General features: G+C 36.3%; 1 protein-coding gene across 6 annotated transcripts in view; it reads left to right on the top strand.

Moving 5' to 3' along the window:
- The window catches only part of WDR7 (WD repeat domain 7), a 361,544-nt gene that overhangs the window by 70,663 nt on the left and 276,637 nt on the right, over positions 1 to 14,244 (top strand). For all 6 annotated transcript variants that reach the window (XM_087439267.1, XM_087439266.1, XM_087439270.1 and 3 more), the window contains one exon: positions 2,569 to 2,764. In XM_087439267.1, coding sequence (XP_087295393.1) covers positions 2,569 to 2,764 — 196 coding nt within the window. The remainder of the gene's footprint in view (positions 1 to 2,568; positions 2,765 to 14,244) is intronic.

Raw genomic sequence — 14,244 nt, forward strand, 5'->3', positions numbered from 1 at the left:
ATAGATAATTTGAGGAACACCGAACATAATAAGGAGTATTGGTAAAAATTCACCTTTGTTTTTTTGAGAAAAAACAAACTTGACCTCAACTCATGCCTCATTTCTCTGCTCTTTGAAAAGGAATGACACGAGTGTATGTGAACATTAATGAAATGACCACGGACTTGGGGACTAGCAAGTAGGCTAGTTAGGTGGATGGCATTAATTAAGGATTAGCTCATTTTAAAGAAGGTTTTGGAGAGCTTGTGAGTTGAAGGAACAGAATCAAAAGTAGTGACAGGTGTGGTGAGTGCTGTGGTAGATCAGTGCCTCATTAAAGGATGTGAATAGATTGAAAGGAATGCTGTTTAGGAGTCATTCTTTTTAGTTAATCATATACAGAGAAAACGATTACTGTTAGATTTATTTTCTCTGATTAGAGAAATAAATAAAATGACCACTTTTTGGCAGCTTGATGTTACAAAATAGAAAATAGTAGTTAACCATTAATATAGCAATTATCCCTTTTTGTAAATTGAATGATGATATATTTAATAAATACAAATAGTCAATACTAATGATAATCTGTAGAAATTCAAAGAATCCACTGCATTAAACTATCATCTTCAGTTAGCAATGTATGTCTGGTGAAACTCATAGATATTTTATGTAGTGTGAAATAACTTAAAGGTATAATGGTGTATATTTTTACCCTGTTTTATTCTAACATTGCCTATATTTAAATGTTTTTGTGTAGTTTGCCACTTTATTTTGGTTTATTGCTTAGTTATAAAGCTAATTTTTGTGTGCCATAAGTCAACTATCATTCAGTCCTTAGTATGTCTTTTAAAAGAAAGAAATCATGTTTCAAGTGAATGCTTATCAGGGAACATGAAATAAGTAAGCTTAACAAATGCTTATTTAAGAAAATTCTATATGATGTTTTAATAAAAGTTTATAATACGATCTTTCTGAACTTAGTTTTCTTAACTTTTAAAATTAGTAAACACCTGCTATGTTGATTATAGTGTTTAAATTGTTATAAAACAAAAAATACAAATAAAATGAACACAGAATAAAAGATTAAAACACCTGAATTCAAGAAAAAAGTAAGTAGTTAAATCTTACTTTGTTTTATTAATGTTCTGCTTCATTCAAAAATTGATTTTAGGTTGTTTACAAAAATAAACATTATTCGATAAGATAAAAATAAAGCTAAGTCATGGTGAAAAAAAATGAGAAGAAAGTAGATGAGGTCATGCAGAGTCAGCATTCAGAAATGTATGCCCAAGATATTGCACTGTTGTGGGTAGAGAATTCAGTCCTGAATTTCTTAGTAGCCAAAACATAAAAGGAACAGTTATGGCACCTTTCACCAAAATGTGTTCCTCAAAAACTAGGTCTTATAAGATTACCGTGGTCAAATAAACTTAGAGATGCGTGATATTGTATCCCCCTCGTGGATATAATTTTATTCAGATCAGCGTGTTAAAGGTTCTTGGAAGTTTGTGGATAAAAACAAGTGTAACTTGTGTTTCCCATGCACATTTGGCCACCATTCAGTGAGATATACCAATCAGTGAGATATTGTTCTTTTGCTAAAAACAGTCTATTTGCTTAGGAGAAGCCCATTAGGGTGAGGTTGGAGAAGTTTCCCTTTGGGTCCTACAGAGGGGATAGTATATATTGTAGTGCAGTGGGCCTCATCCTCAATAAATAGGCACAGTATGTACAATAATGAATTTCAGATGGCTGTTTTCATATGGTTTCACCTTAGTATGAACTGAAAGTATAATAATTCACTAAAAAGTTTTAAAATGCTTATAAAGTATCTTTAAAAATTTGAAGACTTTTTTAATTTTGTAGGTTGTTGTGGATTCAGTTCTCTGTTGCTAGTGAAAATCTTTACCATCTTTGTTTGATTGTTTATATTCTATCTTGTTTAAAAAAGGAATTGAAGGGCAAAAACGAGAGATGAGCAGAAAATAGATAGCAGAATGTTTAATTGGCTGTTCTGTGTGTGTTGAGGTGGTGCACCTGCTGACAATATAGACAGAAACTGTGAAGCACGTTTACAGATAGTACAAAATATTGGTGGCTCTTAAGAAATGATTGTGGCAGAGGGACCAGGAGGGTATTGTTTTTGAGCAAGGAGCAAGGAAGAGCATGGGTCTAAATGACGGAGTCACAAACAGAAAGAAGCACTGCAGAAACCAGCTCTGTCAGCTAACAAAGGAAAGTTCGTACTGTGGAAAGAACACATAATAACAGATCAATTTTTTTCCAGCTTTGCTTGCTCATATATAGCAATCATTTTAGTAACGTCATCTTCAAATTTGAACAGCAGATTTTTCAAAGCGTCTTTTCCATCTTTAATCTAGGATTAATTTAATATTTTTTTGACTTATGATAATTGAACTGGGTGTTTTATGTGTAATATAAAGGGACAGATTTTTCAACACAACCTAATAGTGGTTGGTTTTCAGCAGTAGCAAATGTATAATTAATTTTGGTTTAAGTTATTGAGGACAAGGTCCATTTTATTCTGAATTTAATCTAAATATAATTAAGGTTTATTCTTCTTTTCAGGCAAGAGTGCAGCACTGCATCTGCTCTGTAGCCAGTGACCACTCAGTAGGACTCCTAAGTTTGCGAGAGAAAAAATGCATTATGCTAGCATCTCGTCATCTTTTCCCTATTCAAGTAATCAAGTGGAGGCCTTCTGATGATTACCTAGTGGTGGGATGTTCAGATGGCTCTGTGTATGTCTGGCAAATGGATACTGGTAAGAACAAATGTTAAGAGATAGACTAGAAAATTAAGTGGTGTATTTGATTCCTAGAAATTAAAAATCTTTTATATGGGGGAAGAGGCCTTGAAATGTGAAAAGGTTGCTACTTTTATTTCTGATCACTGATTTTTCTAAGTGTTCTTATCATATCAACAAAGAAATATTTAAATATCCTCTTATTTGCTGTACTATGCCAAATGCTTGTAGAGTAGTTCACTGATCTTTAAAGGAATGTAACTGAAGATAAGATACAGATTAGGACAGACATACAGACAGCAGACAAAAAAATAAGTGCTTTCTTTATAACTCATGTAGTAAAGTGTGAGCAAGATTAAGGGCACCATTTTTGTCTCAAGTTCAGAAACAGTGGAAGAACATAAGATTCTGTTTTATTTGAATAGCAGAAAAGCCATATGAGGCAGTTAATTGTAGGAGGTAATTGAAGTGAAAGTTTTAAGTTCTAGACAGAACATTTAAAATTTAAAGTTTCAGAAATTTTATATATAGGGCATGGTATAGAACAAGCAGTGCTTAGCTTAAACGTACAGGTGATGATATTTAATGTTTATACACAGAGTCTTATGGTTTTCCCTGAGAAATCTTTAAGTAAGATTAAGTAACTAAAGGTTTATTAGTTTAAGCTTTTTAAAATACATTTTATTCTATTTTAACTATCTTAAGTCATCATTTATCAGTGATTAAAACTTTTTTTTACATTCTTAGTTGTACTATGTAATATTTCTACTATTTTTTTTCCTCTTCTTCATCTGTTTTGGTTTGTTTTAAATAGTCCTTTTTGAAATCAGACTATGTATGTATTTCTGCTTGCACTGAGGGACCAGTTCTTCTAAGTCTTTTTGGAACAAGTAGTCATAATCTTCAGCGAACTTTTATTGATAATCCTTGTTTTAACTGGTAGTATGCAGGTGGTCTTGACAAGAGGAAACATTTTTGAAGAGTGAGAGACCTCTTTGCTTTTGCATGTAACTCATCTTTTTCTTGTTTGATTGTAAAAGAGGTTTATATACTTTTTGTGAAATTTTAAAAGCACAGAAGTATTAGAAGGGAAAAAAGATAAACTCAAATCCCATTGCTCAGTTTTAAATATTAACATTTTGGCATATTTCTTTCTAATCTTGTTTCTGTGCATTTTTTAAACCAGAACTATTGTCATCCTACATATGTAATTTTGTATCTTACCGTTGTGTTACTTTTTGTTATATCCTGTCTGATGAGCAGCACTGTTTCATGTTTGCTGGTTTGGTCCACCCCACAAGCTAAATATCTAGAGTTAGTCTTGGGCTCTGGAGTCAGACTGCTTACTTTGAGTTTAGGATCGGCCATTTACTGGCGCTGTGATATACAGCAAGTCACTGGACTTTTATCTGTCAACTTACTCATCTGTAAAATGAAGATAATAATATTTCTTATTTTATAATGTTTCTGGGAGAATAAAGTGAGATAATATTTACCTGGTGTGTAGTAGACATAATGTAAGTGTGTGTATGTGTATGTTTGTGTACTTGAAGTTTGTATGTGTTTACATGCCTGTGTGTATATTTCCTATTATTATTATTTAATAAATATGCTACTTGACTTGTACTTTGTTGAACTTGGGACTATGACCTTACTTACATTTAGAAATATTTTCTTTGAGAATTAGTATTAAAGAAAGTAAGTTCTGGGGCTGGCCCCATGCCTGAGCGGTTCAAGTTCCACGCTCTCCGCTTCAGCGGCCTGGGTTTGCAGGTTTGAATTCCAGGTGCAGACCTACTCCACTCATCAGCCACGCTGTGGAGGCATCCCACATACAAAAAATAGACGAAGACTGGCGCAGATGTTAGCTCAGGGCTAATCTTCCTGAAGTAAAAAAAAAAAAAAAAAAAAGAGGAAGATTGCCAACAGATGTTAGCTCAGGGAGGATCTTCCTCACCAAAAAAAAAAGAAAGTTCTTATAGCAGTGATAATCATAAAACACTATTTTTAATACTATAAATATTCAATTAACAATTGATATATCATAAATACAAAAGTGTGGTAAACTTTTCTAGGACCTTTAAAAATTAAATTAAAATGATAAAAGAAGAGAGTATCATTTTCCTGAGTTTTTCAGATACTTAAGTATATGATATTTGAATCCTTCAGGTACTTTGAATACATTTGTAAAGAATGTAAAGAATTTCATATTCTTTACAAATGAGACCTTACTGAAACACAAGTAACTTTTCAAGTAATTTCCCTAGAAGGGAATGACAAATAGCTCCTAACTGTGGTATATTGGAGGATGTTATTCTTATAACCAGTTTAGTATAATTAAGCCCATTTTAAATTAAACACAATATATGATATTGGAACTTCACAATTATCTTCTGACCTTTACCTTTTGGGTAAACAGGCAATGTGGCATTCTTATATCAAGATAAAGATAGAGAAGCAGAATTTATTTTTCAGCCGTAACAGGAGGTATACGTTCTTTTTTCCTTCTTGTAGTTCAAGCTTTAGCTAATGATGTAAAGGTCCCTGGGGAGTCAGTAAGGCACATCCTGATGGTATGGACATTATTTATTTATTAAATTTATTTAAATAAATAAAAAATGAAGCTAAATAAATCAGATTCAGCCAAGATTTGCTGTATGAAATGTATTTAAACTTTGAGGAGATACTTTGTCCCTCTTAGTGTTTTGGGAATGTACATTTACAATGAAGCCATATTACACTAAAACTACTCGTGCATATTGTGCATTTTTTTGGGTTTGCTGTTTTGAATTATACTGATGTTTCTAGCTTGAAAACACTTCTTTCCTTTGTACTTTTTTTTGTTGTTGTTGAGGAAGATAAGCCCTGAGCTAACAACCAATGCCAATCCTCCTCCTTTTTTTGCTGAGGAAGATTGGCCCTGAGCTAACATCCGTGCCCATCTTCCTCTACTTTATATGCGACACCACCACAGCATAGCTTGACAAGTGGTGCGTCAGTGCACGCCCAGGATCCGAACCTGCGAACCCCGGACCGCCGAAGCGGAGCGTGCGCGCTTAACCGCTTGCGCCACTGGGCCGGCCCCCTCCTTTATACTTTCATACAGCATTTTTTATTAGTTGTTTTTCTCTTCAAATGGGTGGTTTTTATTTTCAGTGTTTATTTCCTAATGAAATGAAGTTGAAGCTAGTAATATAAAATTTAATTAGAGAGATACCGGTGCAGAATCTTTTGTTCTTTTATTGTGTCTTCTTTATTATACACAATAGCAATTAATAGTGATGTAGAGGCCTTGGAAATTATTATTCTTTCACATCTCTGGATAGTTAGAAAATTAGTCATACAACTAGTAACAGGATTTGGCCACGTGAACCTCTTGACTCCTACTTAGGAACTTAGTAAAGGTGGGCCACTGACCTAGATGGTGGCTGCATCTGTGTGGAGCTATTTATGTGCTTCAGGGGTCAACATTCTTGTTCTTCACATCTGACGTTCCCAGTAAACATGCAGTGTGGTTCCCACAGGCCTTTGACAAGGTCAAAATCCTGTCTATTTGGGAAATAGTGGCGTGCTTTAAGTAATGACTGATATTACAAGATGTTCTTATCTAACGCATCACCAAGGCTAAACAACATTTTCATATGCCCATTTTTATTGTCTTTGCTATGAAACAAAAGTGATTTTCACATCATGTACCTATTCCTATAGGGACAGTGAGTAGATGTTCTTATACAAATGCAAACACTAATAGTGCTTACCAGATATTATTAGAAATTAGTGTATGAAGTTGTGTCAGTTTACTTTGTTCTATCTTTTTTTGTTTTATTTATTTTCTGTCCCTCCAAGTTTTCTGAAATATTCCTGTTTTTGTACTTACTTCATGAAATATGTGAGTCTTTTTAAAAAAAACTTAATTATCTAATAAAATATATCAGAGAATTATGACTATTGTATATTTATGTCTATTGAAAAGTGTATAGAAAGCATGGATAACGAGAAACATAAGTGTATCAGAGAATCAGGTTTTTCATACAAATAAAGCCTTAGAGTGTACGTTATTCTTTAGACTAATTTTTAAAAATATTTTCATGCTTTTATTTTGATTTATTTAAATTGATGGTTTTGTCTTGTTACTGAAATTACCAAAGAGGATCAGAAGGTGGTACTTCAGTCCAGTATTTTGTTACTAGTAGAAGGGTTTAGTAGCAAGTATTTTCTTCACATATTTGACCCTTGCCTGCAGTATTTAATATAGTAGAGATTTGATTTTATATTTCTGTTTCACAGTGTATGGCATTACATCATCAACTCTTCTATATCTTTTACATTTGTGTTTTTCATTCTATTAACAAAAAAATACTATGGGACAGGCAAAGACACAAAGGATGAAATGGTTAAGAAAAATGGTGCTTTTCTAAAATCTTGGTAAAACCAAGTAGAATCAGTTTCTTTTTTTCCCTTTGGATGATTCACTATGGAATTTTGAAGGAAGAGGTTGTTAGAGTGGAAATATGGCTGTCTTTCCTACTTTTCTTCCCATGATCCCTCTGTGCAATTAATTACTAAATCCTTCCCACTGGATACCCCTCTCCTTCCTTTTTTCTGTCCAATGTACTCTTCTAACTTGGGCTATGTTTTTCCATACCTAGGCTATCTTTATTGGTTTCCTTGTCTTCTATTTCTACCATCTAATCCATCCTCTACTCTGCTGGCAAATTAATCTTAGGAAATAAAACAACACTTGGTTTATGCCACTGTCTTAATGAAAAAAATCAAATAATTTTAGCTCATATAGCCTTTAAGACAAGGTCCTCCACAGTGTGGTACCCTCCTACCTTTGTCTGTATCTCCTACTATTCTTTTACACAGACCAGTTGCTTAGTGTAAAGAATGAGTCCAGTCAAAAATAATTGGGTCACCCTCTGCCACTTTTTATCATCACTTTTATCACTTTGTATCATCCATATTGTTGCTCATGGTTTTCACGCATTTAGAACATGTTTTATTTCTATTTGCTTATGTAAACAGTCTATTGTCTTTTAAGGAAATTTGAATAATAAAAACAAGATCTTACATATTCACCCATTTAGTTACCATTTCTTTTTTTTTTTTTTTTTTTAATTTTTTGTTTATTGCAGTAACATTGGTTTATAACATTGCAAAAATTTCAGGTGTACATCATTGTACTTCTATTTCTGCATGGACTACATCATGTTCACCACCAAAATACTAATTACAACCCATCACCACACACATGTACCGAATTATCCCTTTCACCCTCCTCCCTCCCCCTTTCCCCTCTGGTAACCACCAATCCAATCTCTGTCCCTATGTGTTTGTTTATTGTTGTTATTATCTACTACTTAATGAAGGAAATCATACGGTATTTGGCCTTCTCCCTCTGACTTATTTCACTTTGCATTATACCCTCAATGTCCATCCATGTTGTCACAAATGGCTGGATTTCGTCGTTTCTTATGGCTGAGTAGTATTCCATTGTGTATATATACCACAGCTTCTTTATCCATTTGTCCCTTGATGGGCACTTAGGTTGCTTCCAAGTCTTGGCTATCGTGAATAAGGCTGCAATGAACACAGGGGTGCATGTACCTTTGCAAATTGGTGTTTTCAAGTTCTTTGGATAAATACCCAACAGTGGAATAGCTGGATCATATGGTAGTTCTATCGTTGATTTTTTGAGGAATCTCCATACTGTTTTACATAGTGGCTGCACCAGTTTGCACTCCCACCAGCAGTGTATGAGAGTTCCCTTCTCTCCACATCCTCTCCAACACATGTTGTTTCCTGTCTTGTTAATTATAGCCATTCTGACGGGCGTGAGGTGATATCTCATTGTAGTTTTGATTTGCATTTCCCTGATAGTGATTTTGAACATCTTTTTCATGTGTCTGTTGGCCATCTGTATATCTTCTTTGGAGAAATGTCTGTTCAGGTCTTTTGCCCATTTTTAATTGGGTTGTTAGTTTTTGTTGTTGAGATGCATGAGTTCTTTATATATTTTGGAGATTAAGCCCTTATCAGATGTATGGTTGGGAAATATCTTCTCCCAATTGTTAGGTTGTCTTTTCGTTTTGTTGATGGTTTCCTTTGCTGTGCAGAAGCTTTTTAGTTTGATGTAGTCCCATTTGTTTATTTTTTCTATTGTTTCTCTTGCCCGGTCAGATGTGGTGTTTGAAAAGATGTTGCTAAGACCGATGTCGAAGAGCGTACTGCCTATGTTTTCTTCTAGAACTTTCACGGTTTCAGGTCTTACATTCAAGTCTTTAATCCATTTGGAGTTAATTTTTGTGTATGGTGTAAGGTAAGGATCTACTTTCATTTTTTTGCATATGGCTATCCAGTTTTCCCAACACCATTTGTTGAAGAGACTTTCTTTTCCCCATTGTATGTTCTTGGCTCCTTTGTCAAAGATTAGCTGTCCATAGATGTGTGGGTTTATTTCTGGGCTTTCGATTCTATTCCATTGATCTGTGTGTCTGTTTTTGTGCCAGTACCATGCTGTTTTGGTTACTACAGCTTTGTAGTATATTTTGAAATCAGGGAGTGTGATACCTCCAGCTTTGTTCTTTTTCTCAGGATTCCTTTAGCTATTCGGGTCTTTTGTTGTTCCATATGAATTTTAGGATTCTTTGTTCTATTTCTGTGAAAAATGTTGTTGGAACTTTGATAGGGATTGCATTGAATCTATAGATGGCTTTAGGAAGTATGGACATCTTAACTATGTTAATTCTTCCAATCCAAGAGCACGGAATATCTTTCCATTTCTTTGTGTCTTCTTCAATTTCTTTCAGAAATGTTTTATAGTTTTCGTGTACAGATCTTTCACCTCTTTGGTTAAGTTTATTCCTAGGTATTTTATTCTTTTTGTTGCAATTGTAAATGGGATGGTATTCTTAATTTCTCTTTCTGCTACTTCGTTGTTAGTGTACAGAAATGCAACTGATTTTTGTATGTTGATTTTGTATCCTGCAACTTTCCCATATTCGTTTATTACTTCTAAAAGTTTTCTGGTGGATTCTTTAGGGTTTTCTATATATAAAATCATGTCATCTGCAAATAGTGACAGTTTCACTTCTTCCTTTCCAATTTGGATCCCTTTTATTTCTTTCTCTTGCCTGATTGCTCTGGCTAGGACTTCCAATACTATGTTAAATAGGAGTGGTGAGAGTGGGCATCCTTGTCTGGTTCCTGTTCTTAGAGGGATAGCTTTCAGTTTTTCACCATTGAGGATGATATTAGCTGTGGGTTTCTCATATATGGTCTTTATTATGTTGAGGTACTTTCCTTCTATACCCATTTTATTCAGAGTTTTTATCATAAATGGATGCTGGATCTTGTCAAATGCTTTCTCTGCATCTATTGAGATGATCATGTGATTTTTGTTCTTCATTTTATTAATGTGGTGTATTACGTTGATTGATTTGCGAATGTTAAACCATCCCTGCATACCTGGAATAAATCCCACTTGATCATGGTGTATAATCTTTTAACGTATTGTTATATGCGATTTGCTAGTATTTTGTTGAGGATTTTCGCATCGATGTTCATCAGTGATATTGGCCTGTAATTTTCTTTTTTTGTGTTGTCCTTGTCTGGTTTTGGTATCAGGGTAATGTCAGCTTCATAGAATGAGTTAGGGAGCTTCCCCCCCTCCTCAATTTTTTGGAAGAGTTTGAGAAGGATAGGTATTAAGTCTTCTTTGAATGTTTGGTAGAATTCACCAGGGAAGCCGTCTGGTCCTGGACTTTTATTTTTGGGGAGGTTTTTGATTACTGTTTCGATCTCCTTACTGGTGATTGGTCTATTCAAATTCTCTACTTCTTCTTGATCCAGTTTTGGAAGGTTGTATGATTCTAAGAATTTATCCATTTCTTCCAGATTGTCGAATTGGTTGGCATATAGTTTTTCATAGTATTCTCTTATAATCTTTTGTATTTCTGAGGTGTCTGTTGTAACCACTCCTCTTTCATTTCTGATTTTACTTATTTGTGCCTTCTCTATTTTTTTCTTGGTGAGTCTAGCTAAAGGTTTGTCTATTTTGTTGATCTTTTCAAAGAACCAGCTCTTGGTTTTATTAATTTTTTCTATTGTTTTTTTGGTCTCTATTTCATTTATTTCTGCTCTGATTTTTATTATTTCCCTTCTTCTACTGATTTTGGGCTTTGTTTGTTCTTCTTTTTCCAGTTCCTTTAGGTGCATTTTTAGATTGTTTATTTGAGATTTTTCTTGTTTGTTGAGATAGGCCTGTATCGCTATAAACTTCCCTCTTAGAACCGCTTTTGCTGTATCCCATAAATTCTGGCATGTCGTATTTTCATTTTCATTTGTCTCCAGGTATTTTTTGATTTCTTCTTTGATTTCTTCGTTAACCCAGTCTTTGTTCAGTAGCATTTTGTTTAATCTCCATGTATTTGTGGCTTTTCTGATTTTCTTCCTATAGTTGATTTCTAGTTTCATACCGTTGTGGTCAGAAAAGATGCTTGGTATTATTTCAATCTTCTTAAATTTATGGAGACTTGTTTTGTGGCCTAATATGTGATCAATCCTGGAGAATGTCCCATGTGCATTTGAAAAGAACGTGTATTCTTCGGTTTTTGGATGGAATGCTCTGTATATATCTACTAGGTCCATCTGTTCTAAGGTGTCGTTTAAGGCCAGTGTTTCCTTATTGATCTTCTGTTTGGATGATCTATCCGTTGGTGTAAGTGGAGTTTTAAAATCCCCTACTATTATTGTATTACTGTCTATTTCTGTTTTTATGTCTGTTAATAATTGCTTTATATATTTAGGTGCACCTACATTGGGTGCGTAGATATTTACAAGTGTTATATCCTCTTGTTGGATTGTTCCCTTGATCATTATGTAATGCCCGTCTTTGCCTCTTTTTACAGTTTTTGTTTTAAAGTCTATTTTGTCTGATATGAGTACTGCTACCCCAGCTTTCTTTTCATTGCCATTTGCGTGGAGTATCTTTTTCCATCCCTTCACTTTCAGTTTGTGAGTGTCTTTAGGTCTGAAGTGTGTCTCTTGTATGCAGCATATATATGGGTCTTGTTTTTTTATCCAGTCAGCCACCCTATGCCTTTTAATTGGGGCATTTAGTCCATTGACGTTTAAAGTAGCTATTGATAAGTATGTACTTACTGCCATTTTTTAACTTTTTTTTTTTTTCTCAGTGTTTTAGTAGTCCTTCTCTGTTCCTTACTTCTTCTATACAGAATTGATGGTCACTTTAGTTTGACCTCTGTCTGAAAGCTGTACTCTTTAACTACCCTCCTCCCTCCTTTTATGTTTTTGATATCATATCTAACCTCTTTTTTGTGCATTTGTATCCATTACGTTCTAATCGTGGAAATAGATAATTTTTCCTATTTGTGGTCTTCTCTTTTCCCCTTAAATCACTCCCTTTAACATTTCTTGTAACACTGGTTTCTTGGTAACAAACTCCTTTAATTTTTGCTTATCTGGGAGAATTTTGATCTCTCCTTCCATTTTGAACGATAACCTTGCTGGGTAGAGTATTCTGGGCTGTAAGTTTTTTCCTTTTAGCACTTTAAATATATCGTGCCATTCTCTTCTAGCCTGTAAGGTTTCTGCTGAGAAGTCAGCTGATAGCCTTATGGGGTTTCCTTTGTATGTAACTTGACATTCTCTTGCGGCTTTTAGGATTCTCTCTTTATCTTTAATTCTGGACATTTTGATTATGATGTGTCTTGGTGTGGGCCTCTTTGGATTTATCTTGTTGCGGCTCTCTGTGTCTCCTGTACCTGGATGTCTGTTTCCTTCCTTAGGTTAGGGAAGTTTTCATCTATTATTTCTTGAAATAGATTCTCTGCCCCCTTGTCTCGCTCTTCTCCTTCCGGGACACCTATAACACGGATGTTTGTGCGCTTGATGTTGTCCCAGAGGTCCCTTAGACTGTCCTCACTCTTTTTAATTCTTTTCTCTTTTACCTGTTCACCTTGGGTAATTTCTTCTAGTCTTTCTTCCAGCTCACTGATCCGTTCTTCTGTATCCTCTACTCTGCTTTTGAGTCCCTCTAATGAATTTTTCATTTCCAGTATTGTATTCTTCATTTCTGATTGGTTCTTTTTTATATCTTCCATTTCTTTGTTGACATTCTCACTGAGTTCATCTATTCTTCTCCCCAGATCAGTGAGCATCCTTAACACTCTTAGTTTGAACTCTCTGTCAGGTAGGTTGCTCATTTCTGTTTCACTTAGTTCCTTTTCTGGGGTTTTGTCCTGTTCCCTTACTTGGAATGTATTCTTTTGCCTCCTCATTTTGCCTCTTTCCTTGTGCTTGTGTCTACGTATTAGGTAGGTCAGCTACGTCTCCTGCTCTTGGATAGGTGACCTTATGTAAGTGATGCCTTAGGAGGCTTCCAGTGTGCTTCCCTCAGTTCTTAATGTTCCAGGGGTGGCCCCTATGTGGGCTACGTGTGTCCTTCTATTGTGGCCTGTTAGCTCTCCCTATATGCGCCCAGGGAGGCTGAGTTATGCTCCTAGCCAGCTGTTGTAATGCTCAGCTGCTTGTAGTTGTTGTGGGCCCTTCAGTCTCTTTATCAGGTGTGGGGAGCCCCAGCACAGTTGGCTGTAAGTTCTAATACCACATTTGTGTTGCAGTATTTCTTTTAAGTGAGTAGGCCCCCAGCGTGGCAGGTTGTTAGGCTCAGGGCCTTAGAATTGCTGTAAACCTCTAGCCTATTAGGTCTCTTGTCAGCTCTCTGAGGATTGCAGCTGGGTGGGGCTGCCCTCAGGCACAGGAGCACCCAATTGTTTCAGGCTTTGGAAGGTGGGGCAAACCTCCTATGTGGGTCTTTGAGAAGCACAAGTCTTCTGCAGCTGACAAGCCCTGTTGCCCACAGGTCCACACACACGGTCAACACAGTCCTGCCCCGTGTGAGCGCCCCGACCTCCCCAAGCGGACCCAGTCTCTCCACGGCGGGAGCCCCACACACTCTGCCACCACTGCACACTCTCCACCCGCTCCTTGTGCACACCCTGCCCCGCTCAAGTCGGCTCAGTTGCCAGGCTGCAGAGAATCAAGTCACCAATCTATGCAGGCCCACACGTTGCCTGAGGGCTTGTTGTTGGGTGTGGCCAGTCTCTAGGGTGGGCTGCCTGCCCTGGCTGAGCTGGATTAAATCGGTGCTCTAGCGGGTGGAGCAGACCCTGGGCTAGCAGGTCTCAGGGAAAACTCCAATGGCGTCTGTGTCAGCACGCTCACACCAGGCCACAACAATGGCCGCCGCCAATGTCCCAGTCCCTGGAGAGGTCTCACCCCTCACCGAGATGCACTCAGGGCCTATTAGGTGAGTCTCTTGTCACCGAAGCACTGTGCACCTTTCTTTCTGGTGATTTTAGGATGCTTTCTGGAACGGGGGAGTTTGCGCTGGGGCCCTTTAAGAGCCAGTTTTAGTTTCTTTTTGAACCGGGTTTTCTGGGGGTGCTCCCCAATGCTTTAGTAGCAGGCAA

This window comes from Ceratotherium simum, chromosome 14, assembly GCF_057802395.1.
Source record: "Ceratotherium simum simum isolate JZ-2026a chromosome 14, ASM5780239v1, whole genome shotgun sequence".
Lineage (NCBI taxonomy): Eukaryota > Metazoa > Chordata > Mammalia > Perissodactyla > Rhinocerotidae > Ceratotherium > Ceratotherium simum.